This window comes from Hipposideros armiger, unplaced genomic scaffold, assembly GCF_001890085.2.
Source record: "Hipposideros armiger isolate ML-2016 unplaced genomic scaffold, ASM189008v1 scaffold_4, whole genome shotgun sequence".
Taxonomy (NCBI): Eukaryota; Metazoa; Chordata; class Mammalia; order Chiroptera; family Hipposideridae; genus Hipposideros; species Hipposideros armiger.
In genome coordinates this window covers 3,090,237-3,112,954 of record NW_017731354.1, presented here as the reverse complement: position 1 = coordinate 3,112,954, position 22,718 = coordinate 3,090,237, and the positions used below count along the sequence as shown (strand labels likewise).

Here is a 22,718-nt window from a genome sequence, read left to right as displayed (position 1 = left end):
GCAAATCGATTTGGGCACAGGTGGAGAATATTTTCAAATTCTTAGGGATGGGATTGGTAGGTGGATTTTAAATTTTGATATAATGTTCTAGTCAGCCAATTTACTCTTCCCATCAAGAGTCTAACTATTGCAATGCGCATTTTGTAAGGACAGCTCCTAGTATTCACATTTGTCTGGCAGAATTGGCCCGCAATAGATACTAGACTTAACGAAATTTATATCTCGCAGCGCCGAGCCCAGGCTTGGCATGTAGCCGACTCGTCAGATATTTATTACAACTCTTCAGTGATTAGACTTGCTAACATATACCGAAGTTAATTAAATGCCGGGCGCTGAGCGCTTTACCTTGCACCTCTCTTCTCTCCTTCTCCTTCCTCCGGGAGGAGGCGTGCCCAGTACCTATCTGCGTTCTGTGCAGTCGTTGGTCGAGCCTGACGCCCGTCGCTGCCAAGTCCCGCTCAAGCCACGCCCCCACGCCGACCGCACGGCCGGGAGAGGGCGTGGCCATTGTCCTGCCGGAGGGTCGGGACCTTCTCCTCTCGTGAGAATCGGGACGCGCTCGAGGGCCGGCCCTGGGTGGGTGGCAGCGCGGTCCGCTGTCCCACGGAGCAGCTGCACGCCGCGCCCCGCCCCCTCGGCACGCAGGCTCCGCGCGAGCTCGCGCACGCGCGCGCGCACCCGGCAGCGCCTCAGTCTGGCGAGCCGGGACCGGGCGGGCGGAGGCCGGGCCGCTGAGGTACGAGGGGAGGAGCCCGAGCCGCCGCCGCCGCCGCTGCCGCCGCCGCCGGAGAGGAGCATGTCCGCAAGTCGGGCCAAGAAAGTGAAGATGGCCACCAAATCGTGCCCCGAGTGCGACCAACAGGTGGGCGCCAGGGCCGGGCGCGCGGGCTGCGGGGCGGGCGGCTGTCGGCGGCGGCCGTTGGCGGCGGCGGTTGGCTGCGGGGAGGCCGCCTCGCCGGGGTCCCGGCGGCCGAGGGGTGGGCCGGCCGTTGGGCTCGGCGGTGCCGGAGGGAGCCCGGACCCGGCCGGGCTGTGCCGAGGGGTGGCGGCGGCAGCGCCTGGGGCCGCAGCCCGGCCGGTGCGCACCTGGCGGCGGTCAGCCGGGCGAGTGTCTGTGCTGCGGCCGGGCCGCGCGGAAGGGGGCGTGGGCTTGTCCCTGAGTCGCCCGGCCGGCTCCGGGTGACAGCGGCCCAAGGGGACGAGCACGGTCCCTTCAGCCCCCCGTGCCCCTACGAGAATGCCCGATGTGCCCAACCCGAGCACGGGGTCGTGGCTCCGAAAGCGCCCTCCTGTCGCGGAGGGTGGCTTTGTTCCCATCAGCTGTGCACGGAGGACCCCAAAGTGTCCCCACCGCGACCTGGGCGGGCGCCGAGATGTGACAAAAGGGGCCGCGATGGTTTTAAGTTTTGGGCGATTTTGGAGATTTGTTTTGGTAGTCGTTATACACTTACTACATTTTTGACGTAAATTATCGTGAATTCTTTCTTTACATTGTTTCTAATGGAACATTAAACAACGCCCCCATAAAGCCCTTCCCTTCTGGGCGCTCCTCACTCCCCCCCCCCCACGGTGTCCACTCTTAAAAATTCGGTGTTTCTGCTTCCTGATCTTTAAAAAAATAATAATAAAAATAAAAAAAATATATATATGTATATGTATGTATATATGTATATACGTATGTGTGTGTGTGTGTGTGTATATATATATATATATGGTTTCGTGAATTGTAACTGACTGCTTTCTACACAGAATTAATGGTGCCGGAGCTGTATTTTAAAAATTCTCATTTTACTGTTTTTAGTTTAAGCGTGCCTCTTTTTTTACTAGATTAATAGAGGTTCCTCAAAGCTTTACAATCTAGTGAGTTAAAACTCACAATTAAAACCATTCGTAAGGCTCATATTTCATGCTAACATGCAGATCTGGGTGTGTTTTTTTTCTTTTCCACTGAGAGAATTTTTTCAAAATGACTACCTCTCTCCTCCCCCTTTCCTTTTTTTTTTTTTGATTAGGAGTAATTTGAAATGGCTGGAGACTTTTAATAAGCTGGTTTTAGTGCATTCTTTAAGGAGCAATCTGATAGGTTGATCAAATCTTGTGACACAAAATGTTACATGTTTTATTCAACATCTTTTATCGGCTGTGGTAGAAATGCTGATCAGAGGAAGATTGTGCAAAGAGAATTATAGTTTATTGATCTTAGGAGTTTGAATATGCATTATCAAAATAATACCGTCATGTTTTCCAAAGTTAAACTTCCATTTTTACCAATAAACTAAATTTGTTAAGTTCTGACAAAATTGGACTTCGCAATTGAAGTCTCTTTGCTGGGGTGTATTTCAATATTTAAATCATTTCCATTTGTTCCAATTAATTGTGCAGAAGTGTAAGGTTTACATGGTATGCATTATGCATTCCAGTTTCTGTAGGGCACAAGTCATTGCAAATCCTGACCTTGTTTTACTTGGCATAAAGTTACCTTTTGGGAAAAATAACCTGTTTTTGATATCCTGGTTAAAGAAAGAGGAAAGGATAATAAACTTGCAGGAGTCCCTGTAACTGTTCAGCAAAACATCAGCATTTTATTTGGAAAGATGACATTAATTTTGTTTTACACAGTCTCCCCTCTGCCATAACAAAATATCGTAGATTGGGTGACTCAAACAATTTATTTTGTCACAGCCTGTATTCAGGATATCCCAAGATCTTGGCAGAGAGAGCTCTCTGGTGTCTCTTCTTACAGTGGCACTAATCTCATCCTGAGGACCCCACATCATGACCTCATCTAAACCTAGCTGTCTCATCTTCAAATGCCACCACATTAGCGGTTAGGACTTCAATATATGAATTGGGGGTGAGAGGGCACATTTCCGTGCATAGCAAGCTACTACATAATTTTAAACTGCTGGTTTGCCTTGTCCTTAAATACTTAGGAGAATATACCTGAGGACTAATTAAAATTTTTGGTGATTCCTAAAAACAATTTACCTTTTACTAAAAGTAACTGAATTAAAAAAAATAATAGATTAATTTTAGCACTTTAATTACTTGAAAGTGCAAACATCTTATAAATGAGGAAAAAACAATTATAACTCAGAAAGCCATTTTTTTAAACAACATTAGAATACTGCTAATACAGGCTAATTGCCTTGCAAATATTAAATTAGAATTTATTATAAATATAAATGTAAAATCTTTAAAGTTTGAGGAAATTGCCCCAGTTGAATAGATATACACATGTTGTGTGTGTGTGTGTGTGTGTGTGTGTGTGTGTGTGTGTAAGTGTGTGTAAGTTTAAAAACCAGGTACAGAGAGCAGGAAACAAGAAAGACCTAGGTTTTTAGTTGCTTGATAACATCCCCTTTATGTGCCTCTACTGAAAATATAGTTGTGAAACATCTAAATAAACCACAATATTTTTCATTTTCAAGGGGGTTTCACATTCACTAAACCCAAATTACTGAGCCATTTTGTATGTAGTATAGTATTCATGGATCTTGTTAATTTTCTGATATCTTTTGTGTATGTTTATGTTTTGCCTTAATTTTTTAGAAATAGAGCAGCTATTTTTTTTTCACTTATTGGAAATTTTATGCGACATATAGTAAACATATCCACTATAGGTAACTTTACTTCTCTTAGCAGCAAGTAATATAAATGAGTTTTTTATAATGTGGTTATTTTTGAGCTTTTTTAAATCAGTGAAACAATATAGGACCAGGATTTTGTTTATTGCAGGTTTTTACCTGTTTTATTTGTAAAACATAAATACATTTTTCAAGGAATAAATTGATGTACAATAAGCCATGAGTAAACAAAACTTTGGACTTTTTTCCATTTTAAATTCCTGAAAGTATAGCATTAGAACTTTCATTACCATTCTTTGGCATTACAACTGAAATTTGAATGAAGTTTAGGCTGTTTGTTTAAAATCTAAATTACACTATAATGTAAAGAGATTAATATTATCGAAGTTGTCTCACCTATTTAATAATTCTCTTTATAGGATTTGGGTTGTGGTGGTGGTTGGTTGGTTGTCTTTTGGAGTTTGGCAGATGGGAGGAAGGATCTTTCCATTTTTAAAAGGACTTTAGGGTGACTTAGCTCAGGCACATTGAATGTTTCTTGAGCATAAAACACTTGAATTAAGGGATGAAAATTAACCTATCAATTTGTCAGTGTTTTTTGCATTTTTCATCCCAAAGCCAAATGTACATTTCTTACCTACCTGTAGCACTCTCTGTTAATTCTAGATATGGGTTGATACAGTTTTCTTGTGCATAAGACAGAAACCTAAATTTAAATTTATTGAGTTTCAGTAGCTGTAAGAAAATGCTTGCTGAGTAGCAAAGGATCTGTTGAATAAGAACATCATGTTTTCTTTGTTTTTTAATGGCATTAATTTAAAACAATTTATAGTACTGTGGATCCCCTTAATGATGAGTTCTAAGTGTAAAGGAAATGAGTCAGTGTCTTTGAGCTTGGTTTCTATGAAGATGTGAAATTTCAAAAATGACAAACATATCTATTTTGGGCAGATTTTACACTATTAAAGAATGTAATGTTACATTTCCTGTCATGGTTTGAAAGAATCTCATCACATTTTTAATAAAGCAAGCTATTAGACGTATCTGGAGTACAGTTATTTTTATAGGATTTATTGTTATTTTTCTTAAATACAAACTAGAGATCCTTTGTTCAATATTTTTGTGCAAAGAAAAAATTCTGCCAAAGTTTTAATTCAGCTTAATTAAATCAAATATTTATAGTCTAGAATATGAGGCATTCTGTACATACATGGATAAAAAGCCTTTTAATTGTAAATAAACTTTTACATAAGCAGAACAATGATCAAATGGCATTTATCTTACAAAGGGAATTGTAATTTTCTGGCTATTCTGTGAGTATTTGTTGTTGAGATTAATTTCTGGTTTTTGGTTAACATGTCTTGATTCCAAGAATCATTAAGGTTAATATTAGTGAAGAGATTATTGGGGGAAGTGTACAAATTTCTTTAATGCTTTTCAGTAACATTTGGCTTTTAAAAAATATTTATAGACATGAAACGGAGAAAGGAGCCACTTGTATTTTACAGATTTAGAAACAGAAACTTTAAGAGCTTAAGTGTTGTCAACCAATGGTCGATGGTCGTTGGAGCCAATTCAACGCCGGCATTAATCCCCAGTTTGGGGTGCAGTGAAGAAAGAAACTTAATTCAGTGCAGACAACTCAGTTGTGATACAGCACGGCTGTGGAACAGCTTAATAGTGTTAAAGCTCAATTATGAAGCAGGATGGCTGTGAGGTGACCCTGGGGAGAGGCCCCTTTCTGACTAGACAGTTCTGCCTTGCTCTGCTCTGCCTGTTCTTTTCCACTCTGGTCTGGCAAGATGTCCTTGGTGATGTCCTTGGTGTTTCGTCTTTGGTGTTTCAGCTCCAGCCAGGGAAACATACCGTATTTGCCGGCGTAGAAGACGATTTTTTGGCCCTGAAAAATATGCCTCCAAGTGGGGGGTCGTCTTATACGCCAGGTACACTTCAGATAGACTGCCCATAGTGCTTGCCCCGTGCCATAGTGGCCTCCCGATGCCCGCCCACTTCATTCCACATACCGTTCAGGCATCAGCAGCGCTGCTGGGTGTATGCTCGGCTGTTATGCGATTTTACCACACTCGCAAAATCGAACACAGCCGACCATACACCCAGTATGATAGCGCAAAATCGCGAATCGTGATTTATGTATATGTTTGATTACGTACAGCCTTGTGACAGTTTTCCTGCATGTCATAAGCATTTGAATATAAATATAAATGTTGAAATCAAATCTGATATTGTTTTACCTTTTATTTGGTGTGTGGAAGGTGTGCGGAAGAGGGGGTAGTCTTATACGGCAAGTATATAACAAACTCTGTATTTTGAGTGGAAATGTTAGGGGGTCGTCTTATACGCCGGCAAATACGGTAGTCTTCAGTCATCAGTGGAAAGGGAAAGTGTGCTCTCTGAGCCATAGGGGAATTGACTTATATAGAGAAAAGTTCCTGCCCCTGGTCCCTGATTGGTTTGTCCTCATGCAGATGAGGACTCCAAATCCTTGAAATATGATTGGTCCAAAAAGTACTGTCCTGATTGGTCAGAATGGATCCTCTCTGATTGGTTGATGAAGATGCTGATGGGGATAGAGTTATGCAGCTCTATGTGGCGGGGAAAACCTCAGTCCTATTGGTTAACATACAATTCCAGGAACTCCTTTATAAGGACTGGCTCAGATGGCAGGAACATAGTGTAGCCAGGCAATTCACTGCAGGTTTGTTCCTCCTCACTGCAGTTTGCATGAGAGGCCCCTATGTAGAAACAGTTGCTAGGTGGTTTTTTAAATTTGAGCCCAGTTAGCTACCAGGAGCCCTTCTTAGTGTAGGTCTCTTCTTTCTCAGGGTCCACATTGTTTTATCCGTTGTCCTCCCTGGAGCTGAGACTGTGTGATCCTAGATCTCAACTCCTATATTCTCTTTTGTTCGTATTACACTTTTGCCACCTCCAACGGTTGCTGTAAACTATTCTTTTTTTTTTTTTTTTTTTTTTTTTTAATTGGCATCTTACCTTCTCATGTTAGAACCTGAGTCATTTTCAGTTCTTTCTCCCTTTTGAAATGTTTGGCAGATCATCTACCTTTTCTCCATTTCCATTCTCAGTCTTTTTTTTTTTAAGATTTTATTGGGGGAGGGGAACAGCCAAGTTGTTGTCCTTCAGTCTTAGTTGTGGAGGGCACAACAAGCTCAGCTCGAAGTCCAATCATGCCACTCAGCTCAAGGGGCCGTGTTCAGTTAGTTGTGGGTGGGCATAGCCGCCATTCCATGCAGGAGTTGAACTGGCAGCCTTGTTGTTAAGAGCACGCGCTCTGTCTCCTGAGTTCCTTGGGTGGCAGCTCAGCTCATGTGTTTAGTTGCAGGTGGGCATAGCCCACCATCTCAATCAGGCAACCTTATCGTTAGGAGCACGTGCTCTCACCAGCTGAGCCATCCTGCCACCTGTTGGCAGCTCAGCTCGGGCGCAGCTCACTGGCCCATGTGGGAATCGAACCGGTGACCCTGTTTCTCAGAGCTCGCACTCTTGAGCAAGTTCTTAACCAACTGAGCCACTTGGCCGATCTCCCATTCTCACTCTTCATTCCAGTTGGGCCCTCATAGTGACTTCTGGGATACTTTAATGACTTCTGAGCCACGTTCCCTTTTCCAATTTGTTCTATATAAACTGCTATTCAAACTAATATTTTAGGAAATGCTACCTTTTTTTTCCACACGTTTTTCCTGGCTCTGACCCTATTATGTTTTTCTATTGGTCACATATTTTTCATTCATTTACTATATCGATGGCTTTGTAAAGCACTAGAATATGAAGATATATAGGACACAATACTTATCTCAAATAATTTGTTGTAAGGCGGTGGGGATTAAATAAAACTATGATTTCTACTTCAAGTAACTTATTCAGGAGACTACATAAACACTGAGATGTTTAACAATAGAAAAATAGTAATATATATATATATATATTTTTTTTTTTTCCTTACAGGTTCCTGTTGCATGTAAATCATGTCCCTGTGGTTATATATTTATTAGCAGAAAACTTTTAAATGCAAAGCACCCAGAGAAATCACCAACTTCTACAGGTAATTGTGAGAGTTTACCACATTTTTAGCTTCTTGATGTAGAAATTTAAAATTAATTTTTATGAGTTTACTATTTACATTTCTGCTTAAAAACTAAAATCTATTGAAGTATGTCTGGTTTTTATTAGGTATTGGAAATCAGCTTATGGCACTAGTTTACTGTTCATTCCATTTAAATGTTAACTCCCTTATAATGCTGATAAAACTTTGTAACAAATTTTCTGCTTTGGAGGATGGAGAACCATTGAAGGGGTTTTAAGCAAGGAAATATATCTTATCTGATTTTAAAAAACAGTTTAATTAAGGTACAATTGACATTCAATAAGTTGCATATATTTAAAGTGTACAGTTTGATAAGTTTTGTTATATGTTTATACCAGTCAAACAATCACCACAATCAAGATAATGAATATGTCTGTCATTCCCCAAAATTTTCTAGTTCCCCTTTGTAATCTCTACTTCTTGCTCCCCCAACCCCCAGACAACCACTAATCTGCTTTCTGTCACTATTCTAGAACTTTATGTAAATGGAATCATATAATATATACTCTTTTTTGCTTGGCTTCTTTCACTGAGCACAGTTTAAGATTCAGCCATGTTGTATATATAAAGAATTTCTTTTTATTGTTTAGTATTTGTATGGCCACAATTTATTTATTTACTGGTTGATGGGCATTCAGGTTTTTATTCTCATCGTGCTGGCAAAATTTGTAACAACGTTAAAGTTTTTTAAACTAGTGACTGGAAAAATATGACTTGATGTAAATATAATTTTTAGACATATTGGTTATTGTTTATAATTCCCTGATTTAGAATATCTAAAAAGTAATTTTGTTTGAATTTTACTTTCCCATTAATTAGACAAATTGGATTTATTCAATGGATATATTTATAAAAGGTGAAATGTTTTACTTTATTTTTTGGTAAAGTCAGAATTTCATATAGTGACAATCCTCAAATAAGAGTAGATTGATTACAAATGTATATTGAGCACCTGCAATGTGCTAGGCACTGTAGTGAGCCTTGGGCATAAAATAATGAATGAATGTACTACCAAAGCAGGTTCACTGTCAGGAGCTTACATTGATGAGGGGAGGAAATAGACAATGAACAAATACATGGAGACTATCAGCTTGTGACAAGCGCCTTGTAGGAAATTAAAATAGAGTGCTGTCCTAGCATGTTACTAGAAGGCTACTTTTGATTGAGTGGTTGGAGAAGGCCTCTCTGAGAAGTGACATTTAAGGTGCGGCTGAATAGGAACAAGGGGCTAGTCATGATTGGATCAGGGAGAACATTGTTGACAGATGAAATAGCAAATGCAGAAATTCTAAGACTGGAAAAACATTGGTATATTTTAGGAACAAAAAGGCCAGTGTGGTTGCAGTGTAGACACTAGGAGCAGGGGAGTGTGGAAGATGAAGCCAGAGGGATAGGCAGGGACCAAATTGTGTAGGGATTTGTAAACCAGAGTAAGAAGTTTGGATTTTGTTCATAAAATGTGGGGAGAAACTATTGCTAGGGTGTGGGATAAGATGAGGGGAAGATGGCATACCCTGATTGGCCTTTAAAAACATCATTCTGGTTGCTGTCTAGAGAATAGTTTATAGGGGTACAAGGTGGAAGTGGGCTAGTCAGTGTGTTAACTGAGTAAGGATGCCAAGTTCAACAAAGTGGTTATAGTAGCAGATGATTCAACCATCATTTATGTTTATGTCCGTTTATCCTGTGTCTATATAAAGGTGGCAGAAAAGTTGTTTCATCTGATTTCTGCCACTGTTCGAGGTTGCTTTCTTTTATCATGAGAATGGACGTAATTTACTGATTCTTAAAGGCTGTTGCTGGATTAGTTATATAGGAGTCATTCAGAGAGCTTGTTAAAAATGTGTTCCTGGGGCTGGCCGAGTGGCGTGTTGGTTAGGAGTTGGCTTGGGACGCCAGTTCTGAGCAGCAGGGCCCTGGTTCGGATCCCACATGAGGGCAAGTGACGCTGCGCCCTCTACAGCTACGGAGTTTTAGCTACTAATGTGGAAAAAAAATCTCTAAAAACACTTAAGAAAAAAGTGCAAAGTAATACTTGTATGAGCTTGTTTGTTTTTGACAATTTTTCTTATGATAAGAACTTTTGAGATTTATTCTTAACCACTTTCAGATATGCAGTAGAGTATTATTAGCTATAGTCACCATGCTATACATATATTCCCATTACTTAAATTTATTTTACAACTGGAAGATTGTACCTTTGGATCCCCTTCACCCATTTTAATAATTGTGGATATACCTTTTTCCTTTTAAAATTTTAATTATAAAACTATAAGGAAAAAGTAAACTGAAATCCTAAATGAGATACAGCAGGTCCTCAAATAATGTCGTTTTGTTAATAACATTAATGAGATGCCATAGGAACTACTCTTGTTTATATCAGTTAGCCTATAGTAAAACTGGATTCATTACGTGGCATTTTGTTTAATGTGACAGAACTTATCGATGATGTTGTGAGGACTTAATGTACTAGTTCATAAAAGCCATAAAAGCCTTCCTCTAAAGGTAAGAAAAAAGGTTTAAAACAGTAAAAAATTGGAATTGTTTATTAGTATTTAACTGTATTCCTCAGTGGGTATAAGCTTTAGGTTAAACTTAGTCAAATAAATAACAGCTTCCCCAATTTTTATTGGGGGAAGGAGAAAAAGGGATGAAAAAATTAAACATTTCAAATTATTCTCTAAGGTAAATTAACAGGCAAAGGCTGATAAATAAGCAGAGAAGTCTATAAATGACATTCACTTTCAGTTTAGGGGAAAAAATGCAGAAATGTTATCACCAGTACCTTTTATAAACTCAAAGTGATTGAACATCATTCAGTAGTAAGTGATTCTGAACTCTGAATTACTTGACAATGAAGGCTTGGTTTTGTTGTTTCAAAAAACATTGTTTTTACATGCTATAATCACTTAAAATTGCTATCCATTCATATATGGAACATAACTTTTATATAGTTTTTATTTTTGATGTTTGGTGAAAATAATGCATAGCATCACCTGTATTTTTAGGCTCATAATCATAGTTTTCATAATGATATCTATATTTATCTTTAAGGCCTTTTTTTATAGAATCCTCTGACTTCCCATTAAGACTGACTTGAGCTCTGCTGCACAGTTGCCACACTAAAATTTCTTTTCAGTATACACCAGGGATGATCTCACTTTTTCTTATATACCATTTTTTTTTTAACCCATGTGTTTTTATTTCTGGAACAGATTTTGCAGAAATTGTTTCAGACCTGGAAAAATGTTCATGTAAGACATGTGGTGGTACATTTCCTATCTTGGATTGTGGAGAATGCCTTTACTTTGCATGCACATGTAAACATTCTCACTCTTCCTCTGCACTCTGTCCTTTCCAACTGAAGGCTCGAGTTTTCAGCCTAAGGCATTTCTTCCTGTTACTTCTTTTTCCCCATTCTCTTTTCCTTCTGGCATCCTCATTGGATGATACATGAGGATCACTATCTGCAGAAAACTTGACTTGACTTGGGATTGGACAAATAGTTGACTTTTCCTATTTAGTGAAGAGAAACGAAGTTGGCACTGGTGGGTCCATGAGATCATCAAGGACCTAGGTTCTTCACTTTCTTCTATCTTGAGAAGATGTGGCTTTCATTCTCATTGTTACAAGGTAGCTGCGATACTTCTGGGCATCCCATAAGCATTCCAAGCAGGAAGAAGAGGGAAGGGCAGAGGCATAAAGGGGCATGCCAGCCATGTTTATCCCCTTCAGAAATCTTTCTGCAAACCTTACCCAGTTCCACTTCCATGTCTTCATTGGCCAGGACTAAATTTCAGGGCCATTTCACCTGCAGGAGTCTTGGAATGTGTGTTTATGTTTTAGCTGGGTACATTGCCCTCTTGAACAGATCAGGATTCTGTTCTTACTGAAGAGGGGGAGAATATTGGGTAGATAATTAGCAATTAGGTCATAGATAAATAGTATGAGATTTCTTGGATCTTTCATTGCTTTTCACTTAACTGTCATATATTCTCTGTTTTGTTCCAGGAAATTTCATTGATCTCTCTTTTTTTGTTTTTTAAGATTTTATTGGGGAATGAGGGAAAGGGAACAAACAAGTTGCTGTCTTTTTTTTTGTTCTTCATTCTAGTTGTGGAGGATATCGCTTCACTGGCCCATGTTGGTATTATCATGGTGCTCTTTCCGGGTGAGGTAGTCGCTCACCGGCCATTGGACGGTGGCTCATGGTGGCTCACGGCAGCTCACGCCAGCTGCTGGCTGCTCACGCTGGCTGCCAGCCACTCACGGTAGCTTACGGCAGCCTACTGCATCAGGGGCTGCAGCCTATGCCGGCAGCCCAGCTCCAGGTCGAGCTGTTGTTCACCATCTTAGCAGTAGAGGGCGCAGCATCACTGGCCTGCATGTGGGATCCGAACCAGGGCCTTGCTGCTCAGAGCTGGCGTCCCACGTCAGCTCTTAACCAACAGGCCACTCGGCCGGCTCTATTGATCTCTCTCTCCAGATCTATGATTCTTGTCTTTATAATTCTGTCCTTATTTACTTTGTCTTTTGGACTTTAATTTTTAGCAGTTCATCTTGTTTTCTGATTGCTTATTTTTCACCAAATCTTACCTTTTTTTACATCTTTTATTGTGATAAAATATACGTAACATAAAACAACATTTTAATTATTTTAGGTGCACAGTTCAGTGGCATTAAGTACATTCATATTGTGTACTTAACCATCATCACCATTCTCCATCTCCGGAATTCTTTTCATCGCCCCAAATGGGCACTCTGTACTCATTAAACAATACACTCCCCATTTCTCTTCCCCTCTGTTCCAAACAACCACTATTCTTTCTGTGCCTGTGAATTTGACTACTATCGTCACCTCCTATAAGTGGAATCATACAATATTTGTCCTTTTGTGTCTGGCTTATTTCAGTTAGCATGATGTCTTCAGAGTTCATCCATGTTGTAGCCGGTATCAGAGTTTCCTTCCTGAATAATATTCTATTGTATGTTGATAACACATTTTGTTTACTCATGCACTGATGGATGCTTAAGGCTTTGTGAATAATTCTATGAACATATCTGTTCAATTTCCTGTTTTCATTTCTTTTGGATATATGTCCAGAAGTGGAATGACTGGATCGCATGATAATCCTGTGTTTAGTTTTCCGAGGAATTGCCATATTGTTTTCCACAAGGACTGCACCATTTTACATTCCCACCAGCAATGCACAAAGCTTCCAATGTCCACATCCTGGCCAATACTTGTTATTTTATGTGCTTTTGAAAATAGCCATCCTAATGGGTATGAGGTGATATTTGTGGTTTTTGTTTTTTTTTAGAGAGATTAGCATCTCTCTAATGATGAGTGATGTTGAACATCTTTTCATGTGTTCATTGGCCACTTGTCTATCTTCTTTGGAGAAATGCCTATTCAAGTTCTTTGCCCATTTTTGAATTGGGTTGTTTTTTGTTGTTGAGTTGTAGAAGTTTTTTTTTTTATTCTGGATATTAATCCCTTATCTGATATATGTTTACAAATATTTTTTCCTATTCCATGAGTTGCCTTTTTATTCTGTTTATAGTGCCCTTTGATGCACAGAAGTTTTTAATTTTTATAAAGTCCAAGTTGTGTATTTTTCTTTTGTTGCCTGTGCTTTTGGTGTCATATCCAAGAAATCATTGCCAAATCCAATGTCATGAAGCTTTCCGGTTTGTTTTTTTTTTTCTAAGTATTTTATAGTTTTACCTGTTACATTTAAGTCTTCAATTCATTGTCAGTTAATTTTTGTGTATGGTATTTTGTATATGACATTTATCACTTATATCCTTTAGTTCATGTTGAAAACGGTGATACTCTGATTTTATCATTCCTTCTTCATTTTTTAGCTGCAGTAATTCTAAAATGAGAAACTTCTCTTCATCTGCCCTTTGGCTATCCAGTGAGTGATACAGTTTGAATAGAAAAGGCAGGATAAATGCTTTATTCTTTCCCTTTAAGTTTTCAAGGTAGTAAGTTGGTTCTTTAGCGTATTCCTATGGTGGCCAAGTAGTTTTTGCTTTTGTATATTGTGTAATGTCCTGTACTCGTTGGTTTTAAGTATATTTGATATGTTTCAATCTAGTACAGTCATTGCTTTTATTGATGCTCCAATTGTCCTATAATGGTCAGTGGGAGCCTCTTTAAGGTAGTCCTTGAGTCTTTTAACAAGACCCTGGTTGTCTTTGATAACTTTCTTGCAATCTGGAATAATTAAATATCTGGTATATATCTGATCTGAGACCTGCAATTAACTAGTTCTCCAAGGATATGGTACTTGGAAATAACTATTACTATTTTACTTTAAAATTAAAAGGAAATTTACAGTAGCCTATTAAGCATATTTATTTACAGTCTTTTAAATTGTTCCACTTAATTTTGGGGATGTGAATTTTCTTATTTGTTTTGTCCCTTTGCCACCATGAATTTAAGCATTTGGGGAATTCTCTCTTGCTTTTGAGTTCAGGTATGTATTAAAGCAAGTTTTTGTTTTTACTTTTTTTTTTTTTAATTTGTTGTTTGTCTTATCCAACGTTCTGATTTGTTTGGAGTGAGAAAGGGTGGCTTCTTGCATTAATTAAACCACCATATTGAGTAAAGTTCCCCTATTCCTATTCCATTTAGGGAATCAAATGCTATCAGAATGTCAGAAAGGACCTCATCTTTGGCTAAAGTCAAAACTACTTCTCGAGTGTTTTTTTATTTTCTATAGATGCTTTCTGTTTACTTTTTATTGGTAACCTTAACATAGTATGGATGAGGTCAGTTTTGCTTCTGAATATTTGACATTTTTTGTTAAAAGATTTTATGGGGGAATTGAGGGAGGGGAACAGCTTTGGGGAATCAGGGAAGGGGAACAGACAAGTTGCTGTCCTTTTGTTCTTCAGACTAGTTGTGGAGGATGTCGCTTCACTGGCCCATGTTGGTATTATCATTGCACTCTTCCCGGGTGAGGCAGTCACTTGCCGGGCATTGGACGGCCGCTCACGGCGGCTCACGAAAGCTCACAGCAGCTGCCGGCCAGCCCCACTGCAGCCTACGCCATCGACAGCAACTCACAGCAGCCCAGCTCCAGGTCAAGCTGTTGTTCACCATCTTAGCTGTAGAGGGCAGCGTCACTGGCCCTCATGTGGGATCCGAACCGGGGCCCTGCTGCTCCGAGCTGGCGTCCCGAGCCAACTCTTAACCAATGCGCCACTTGGCCGGCCCCGACATATTTCAATCTATAATTTGGGTAGGGGCAAAAAGGAATAGATTTTTTTCCCCCTTTTCTAATACTTCACCATTTTTAGCTTGGGAGCAGAGAAAAAGGCAGAAAGTTCGTTGTGGAATTGTGAAAAATTGTAGGGGCTGAAATTAAAGGTGCCAAGTTAAAAAATGTCTTCTGTTACAAGATTCCTCCTACCTCATGTTAATGTGAATCATCTAAATTCTGTTGAGTTTCTTTTTTCCTACATGGATGTGAGGGGCATAGATGTTAATGGTTGTAGTTTTATAGTATTTGCCAGGCAGCAAATTCTAGTGCTATTTAGAAAAAAAAAAAAAGAAGACAATGAGAACTTAAGCAAACAGTTCTTGCTAAGCCCTAAAATATATCACTTTTATTCGTCCATACAGAAAACAAGCATGAGGCCAAGAGGAGGCGAACAGAGAGAGTTAGGAGAGAGAAGATAAATTCTACAGTAAATAAGGATTTAGAAAACAGAAAAAGGTCTCGAAGTAACAGCCATTCAGATCATATCAGACGAGGAAGAGGAAGACCTAAAAGTGCATCTGCCAAAAAACATGAGGAAGAAAGAGGTATGAAAAAATTCAAGCAGTTTTTTTCCCCAAGTATTAAAATTTTCTGAGATCTTAAGTAGATAGTAGTGAAGAAAGTGTTTGGCAGGCATTGAACTCCTGGACTTAAAAATCACCACTCAAATTTTAGTTTGAAAGCATTTCCTCTAAGGTACATGCTTGTTAAAAACAAAAAGAAACCAAAAAAACCAAATTTAATTCTTATTGGAAAACTGAAGTCTTAAATTAGGTAAAATTTACTTTGCTATAAACTGATGATAGTAAAGTTCAGAGATGATCATTTGTATGTGACAGTCTGGAGAAGCCTGTTAAAATGGGTGTTTTTTTTTTTTTTTTTTAGATAAATCTGAGTTCTTCTAAGACTTGCTTCAAACTGTTATACATGAGTTTTAAATTGACTATTGAAAGTGTTCTTTAGCATGAATTTTTAAATTGCTCATTGTGTGCTCCCTACTTTGGATAAACTACTTGTCATTTGTTTTCAACCATTAACTGAAAGCTGAGCTTCTCCTTTTCTTTGATTTATCTGCCTGTTAAAAAAATAATCATGGAAGATGTCAAGGATTATACAAGAGTAGAGCGAATAGTATAGTGAATCCCCATATGCTCATAAATACCTTTTTTAAATTGAGGCTTTCAAGCCAGTAATTAATGAAAAAAAAGGGATAGTTGCTCTTTATAATGCTTTAAAAACCTCTTTCAAAATAACTTCATCTTCAGTGAAATGCATTTATAAGTTCTTATGTTATTTGTGAGTTACGCTTTGCTTTTTCAGGTATTCAAGTATTCAAGCATAAATGTAAATTTCTCTTATTTGAGAATGTTTTACCTGTTTACCACTTCTCTCTTCTTTGTGTGCTTTTATTTGAATAAAGTTACACCATTAGGGAACATTACTGAACCGATATAGCTGTTCCTAACTTTTGTCAAAATAAAGGTTTCTTAATATTGTATGACTAAAGGAATAAGGTTTATATTCTGTTTGTATTGTTGGAAGACTGTACTTAGATACTTCTTAATTCCTTAGGTAATTTTACTGCCTTTTCTCTTTCCTTCTGTTACACTGCTCTGCCAGAGAATTTGAGGGTTTTTTTCTCAATTTGAATGTGCTGCTGTAACAGTGGGATGATCAGGAAATCTGTGCTAAAGACTGTTTCCGAAGGGGAACTAGGTAAAGAAAAGTTAACAGGGAAAAAAGAAGAGAGGAAAAATTGCTTGGCCCAGAAAACAGAACATTCTTTTCAGTTGAAGTAAAGGGAATATAACCCAAAGAATGGAGAAAGGAATGCTTCTGGTGGAGGGCGAGAGGAGATGGGAAAACATAATGACAGCCTTTTAGTTGGGGCGTGAGGTCTATATTGTTGTGCTAAGACTCTGATTATGTAGGTTGAAACTTTTATTTCATGTTAACTTGAGAAAAGAAGCATGTATTTGGCTATAAACTTTTTTCAGGTATTTGCAGTTTATTATAGAAAAGTTTTAAGACAGCTATTTCTAGAGTAAAATATGCTTTTAATTTATTTGCTTTTAATACAAACAGGAAAGTGCTCAAAGCAGTTTTTGTAAAATAACAAATCTTTTGATGAGGAGGAGGGTGAGGACATGATGAGCAGCAAACGTTTTCTGTAAAGAGCCAGATAAGTATTTTAGGTTTAGTGGGCCATACAGTCCCTGACATAACTACTCTGCTCAGTCATTGTAGCTGGAAAGCAGCCATAGACAATATGTAAATGAATGGGCATGTCTTGTACTAGTTAGACTTCATAAAAACAAGTGGTGGGCCAGATTTGGGCCCCCAGGCTGAATTTTGCTAACCCTTGAGGCAGACCATGTTCTCTGAATATAATATGGAGAGGAAATAATGACTTTTGAAGTATCTATATATTTTAGAATAAACTACTTTGATACGCTTCTTAGTGTTAAGTAGCTATTTAATTTAGTTCAGTGTTTATTGATTCCCTGCTCAGAGGGCATTTGAAAAAAGTGAAGCAAGCTTTACCTTTATTTTTATAAGGACAGCCTGACTGTGTGTCTAAGAACACATTTTTAAATTGACTTTATTGTTCTCTATACACACACACACACACATATAGATAGATTTTTTTTAAGTTTTCTCATGGGGAATCTAAACTTTTTTTTTTTTTAAACTTCATTGGGGAACAGTGTGCTTTTCCAGGACCCATCAGCTCCAAGTCAAGTGGTCAGTTGTTGTTTTTTTTCAATCTAGTTGTGGAGGGCGCAGTTGAGCTCCAAGTCAAGTTGTCTTCAGTCTAGTTGTGGAGGGCGCAGCTCACTGGCCCATGTGGGAATCGAACCAGCAACCTTGGTGTTATGAGCCCGTGCTCTAACCACTTGAGCTAACAGGCTGCCCTATTGTTCTCTATATTTTGAAAAGGAATAGGCAGAAGAAAGAGTGGAAAAGGAAAGCCTGTTACATATCTATTATAGATAACAACATATCTTTATAAAATCATGAAAAGAAACCATTGAACAACAATTTTTGGTTGGTTTCAGATGAGTCTTCATTTTATATGTGGAGAATATGTTTATTCCGGATATTAGTAATGTAGTAGTGACATTTTGACTGATTCAAATATATTGGGCAATTCGGAATAGCTTAGTTAGAACATATAAAATGAATATAGACTTCAAGTTAAAGATGGCGGATTGAATAAACGCATTCAGCTCTGTACCCTCCCTAAATCCTAGTAAAAGGATATTTTTAAAAACAGCGAAGTCCCATAAGGACAAGGAATGAGGGAAGCAGCAAAATTCTGGAAAGTGATATCCATGAAACTTAAATTGTAAGCTCCTTTGGGGACTGCCAAGAAAGAAACGGGCTTTTATTGCACAACTGCCTTAAAATGAGGAATTTGTGCATCAGTTATGTCTAGAAGTGTAGAGGTGAAGGTGAGGCTAAAAACAAGATTGTTTGAAAGTCTAGTTTCTAAAATGGCCCGTTAAGGCTGTTTACCTCATTATCCCCTCTCTCCAAGTTTATTATTTGAAAAACATAAGAAAAAACAGAGTCTCTGGTTTAGGGAATACCAGGCTTCATGGAGAGCAGGGATACAATACTAAGATCAGGAAGATTAGGTGAAAATTAAAGATGGTAAATATTGAGTTCTCCATGTCAGGCTTATATCCTCCAGGTAATGGATTAGAAGTATCTTCTCTAGGGATTCAGTAGAGCCCAAGAGAAAAGACCTAAAATAAAGATATTTTTATTAAGGATTTCACAAAGAAAATGGCCCAGACAGATCATCGTAAAGTGATGACCACAGTCAAGTTCCACAGGTGTGCAGGAGCCAATCAGCTTTTTTGGTTCAACTTAAATATAAGCATATTACCAAGAATTACCCAGATATATGGAAGAAAGCATCTAGTATGAAAAGCTAGACCAAATCAACAGAAGAAAAAAACTTGGATACAACAAGTTTTTGCAGGGAGAATAAAAAATCAAGACTATCAATATTCTTAGTAAGAGAAGATATTGTAGTCATGAAATAAGATAATATTTAAAAGGAAACTGCAGATGTCACAAAGTAACTGGAAAATGAACTTTAAAATATGAATCTCAAAAAAATATATGTATATATTTATATAATTTGCAGAAATGAAAAACCATAACAGAAGGCTTATAGACAAAACTGAAGAAATGTACCAGAACATAGAGCAATAGGAAAAGAAATTTAAAAATGGAATGGGAAACGTAAGGAATTTAGAGGACCAGTTTGAAGGCAGCATCTATAAATTATTGACATTGCAGAAAAAGAACATAGAAGATGGAGAAGAAGGAAGTCATCAATGAAATAAATCAAGAAATTTTCCCGGGCCTGGAGGAATTGTTTTCATATTGAAATGGCCCACCAAATTCCCAGCCCACTGGATGGTTAAAAGTAGAGATTATGCCAAAGCATAATGATATTAGAATTAATACAGTGGAATACTACCCAGCAAGGAACAAACCACTCATACACGAACAGCATCAATGAATTTCAAGAACATATTGAACAAAGAAGCTAGACACAAAACAGTACATATTATATGATGCCATTTATATGAAGTTCAAGAACAGGTAAAATGAATCTGCAGTGTTGGAACAGTCATCGCTGGTGGGGTAGGGAAGGATTGACTAGAATGAAGCATGAGGAATTTTCTGTATCTTGATTGTGGTGTGGGTTACATGGATTATGTTTGTCAGAACTCCTCCAATTGTACACTTAAGATCTGTATTTCACTGTAAATTTAGCAATAATTTAAAAAATACTATAAAAAAGTGTTGGGTTTTCTTAAGTAGTACCAGTTATTGGAAGACAATTTTTTGCCTTCACAATACTAAGAGGAAATCCACAAGTTTTTAGTCACCCACACTGTTAAGTCAGTGTGAAGGTGGACTAAAGGCATTTTCTAACATTCACGGTCTCAAGGGAGTGTATGCTACCCATACTCCCTTTCTCAGGAAGTTACTGCAAGATACATGCCATCAAAATGAAGACGTAAACCAAGAAAGTATCCTGGGATCTGGGACCCAGGATCCGACTCAAGAGAGAGATGAGGGGCGTCTCCAGCACACAGTTGAAGAGAGATCTCAAGATGATAATTGTGCAATAGGCCCTGAGAGAAACCATTTCAGGTTGGAGCAGATCAGACTTGGAAAGATTTCTTCAAGATAAAATTGATAGAATAATTTATGTATAAACATTCTGAAAGATTTGTACAACTAGGAGAGGGTTTGGGTTCAATTAGTAATGAAAATTAAGCAGATGAAAAAGGAAAGAGAAATTATTTACATAGTGAGAATAATGTAAACATTGAATATTAATCTCACCAAGATTGTGACATAACTGTAATGGGAAGATGCAAGGGATGAGTATGGTGGGGGCAAGAGATAGAACGCAATAAAATCCTAGTTCTCCACAGCGGAAAGTCATTAATAATGCTTAAAAGCAACCAACAAGCCAAGTAGTAGCAGCAACATATAAAAATGTTACTTAGAGATAGGTAAAAACAAAAAAGAACAACTGGGAAAAAAAATAGTCATTGCACCCGGAGAGTGGGAAATGTGCATGGCAGTTTTGGGTAACAAGTGTAAAAATGATTCGACTCTAAGCTAAGTGCATTTTTAACTTTGATTAAAAAGTGAAAACAAGAATAGACAAAAACAATCATAGTAGAGCCTGAAAAAAGAATTTACTTGTGATTTTAGCTGGCTTATGAGATAGATGATTTCTTTTTTGTTTTTTCTGTATTTAAAATTTTTTCTACCATGAACTTGGATTGCATTTGTAATCAGGCGGGGAAAACTAGAAATAAATGTTGGTTATTCTTATTTTCTATAGCAGGGCTAAGGTGAAGAAGTTAACATATTCATAAAGGAACCATTGATGTTCAGAAGGGACCATCTGTAGGGTGAGAAAATTCATTCTGATTGAGACAGCTCATACTAGTGAGGAGAAAGAAATATTAAGAGATTTTTACAAAAGTGTTGTAGATATTAGACTGTGTAGAAATGTATATAGCCTCCATTTAGTTTTACGATTTAGCGCATGACATTTCAATAAGTCCTTTGTGTAATTTTTAAAAATTTCAGTTCAGTAGCATAATACTTTATAACATTTAATGTATATTGTAGTATTATGTATAATATTTATTGTCATTTAAAGAAATACTTGAAAACTTTAAATTTTGTAACATAATTACTGGATTTACTGCCTTTATATTAATCTTTCCCTTTTGCTTTTAACAGAGAAACAGGAGAAGGAAATTGACATCTATGCTAACCTCTCTGATGAAAAGGCTTTCGTGTTTTCAGTCGCCTTGGCAGAAATAAATAGGAAAATTATCAATCAAAGACTTATTCTCTGATATTTGTCTGCAGAATGTATTGCAACTTTCTTCAGGATTACATCAGCAAATTCTCACCCAGTTATAGACTCTCAGGAGCGTTCTGACGGCATCGATAAGGGCCACTGATTGGTTTTCCCCAGCATTTAGCCTGTGCCACACTTTGGGAGCAAAGCTGTAGGCTTGGACTGTTCTGGAATTTCCTTGTTTGTCAAGGAGTATTGTCAGTGTTTTGTGTTTGGGATATAAGTAAGTGTATTTACAAAAAAAAAAAGATGGCTGATAAAGGTTAAAAGTGTAGGGATGGGAATGGAAATATGAAAACTAGGGAAATAAAATGCTTGATAATTTTTCAGGTTTGCCACCAGAGATGCAATATTTTACATATTTTGAGGAAGACTTTTAAAAAATATATATTTCAGACTTTCAGCACTAACAGATTGCATATATACAATTCATTTACTTTTAATAAATTGGCAATTGATATTTTATTGAATGGGAAATTAAGAATATAAATTGTAAATTTTGTCTTAAATTGATTTTTTTCTTGGCCTTTTATTTTTATGACTGAAGGTATGAGTTATATTTTGGGAGATACTTTCTAGGCAATTTGGAAGTTTGGGTGCTATATGAAGAAAAACATTTAAGGATATATGATACTTTAGATATAAACATCTTGTTTTCTTGAATGTAATTTATTTATTGGTTTAAAAAAAAACCACTTTTCTGCTCTCAAAATGGTGCCTGTTAACCTAAACATAAAATATATTTATTACATGCAAAATATTTCTTAGATAGCCACTTTTAAGCAGTAATGTTTTATCTGAATGGATGTTCATTTATACATCCTAGTAATTATTTAAATTGTTACTTAACCTCACTCTGGAAGAAAAAATAAACCTTAATATTGAAACTAATAGATGAAATAATGTGGTGTAAGCCTCTTGTTCTAGTGAAGTTTGTGAAATATATTTAAATTCTTAATTTTTCTAGTGTTAAATGATAATTGTTTATAGTTGCTTTATTTTATATTAAATGCTTTTGTATTTTTGCGTATTGATTTAATGATTAACATATTCAGACTTGACAAGAACTTCCCTTATTTTAACTACCCTCCTCTGCCAAATCTGTTTAGAAGTCCTAAAGCCTAATTAGGGAAGGCCATCAGTTAGACTTAGCCACCTTAAGAGAATTTCCCTTTTTTTTTTTTAAAAAAAGATTTCATTGGGGAATTGGGGGCGGGGAACAGCGCTGGAGAATCAGGGAAGGGGAACAGACAAGTTGCTGTCGTTTTGTTCTTCAGTCCAGTTGTAGAAGACGTTACTTCAGTGGCCCAAGTCGGCAC

The 22,718-nt window shown here is 37.7% G+C and overlaps 1 protein-coding gene across 2 annotated transcripts; it reads left to right on the top strand.

Moving 5' to 3' along the window:
* Positions 1 to 307: 307 nt before the first annotated feature.
* CUNH16orf87 (chromosome unknown C16orf87 homolog) lies at positions 308 to 22,582 on the top strand. Of its 2 annotated transcripts, XM_019643150.1 has the most exons (4): positions 308 to 862; positions 7,569 to 7,665; positions 15,344 to 15,526; positions 21,276 to 22,582. In XM_019643150.1, exons 1-4 carry the CDS (start codon positions 323 to 325, stop codon positions 21,392 to 21,394), a joined length of 939 nt encoding a protein of 312 aa, XP_019498695.1. In that variant the 5' UTR covers positions 308 to 322; the 3' UTR covers positions 21,395 to 22,582. The 2 variants fall into 2 exon arrangements, with proteins under 2 accessions (XP_019498695.1, XP_019498705.1); XM_019643160.1 differs by lacking the exon at positions 15,344 to 15,526.
* The last annotated feature ends 136 nt before the right edge of the window (positions 22,583 to 22,718 follow it).

Bases quoted from the DNA above. Each gene is read 5' to 3' on its own strand.
- CUNH16orf87 (XM_019643150.1), top strand. From the start codon at position 323: ATGCCGGGCGCTGAGCGCTTTACCTTGCACCTCTCTTCTCTCCTTCTC. The intron at 863-7,568 runs GTGGGCGCCAGG...TTTTCCTTACAG, and splicing joins GCCCCGAGTGCGACCAACAG to GTTCCTGTTGCATGTAAATC. The intron at 7,666-15,343 runs GTAATTGTGAGA...TCGTCCATACAG, and splicing joins GAAATCACCAACTTCTACAG to AAAACAAGCATGAGGCCAAG.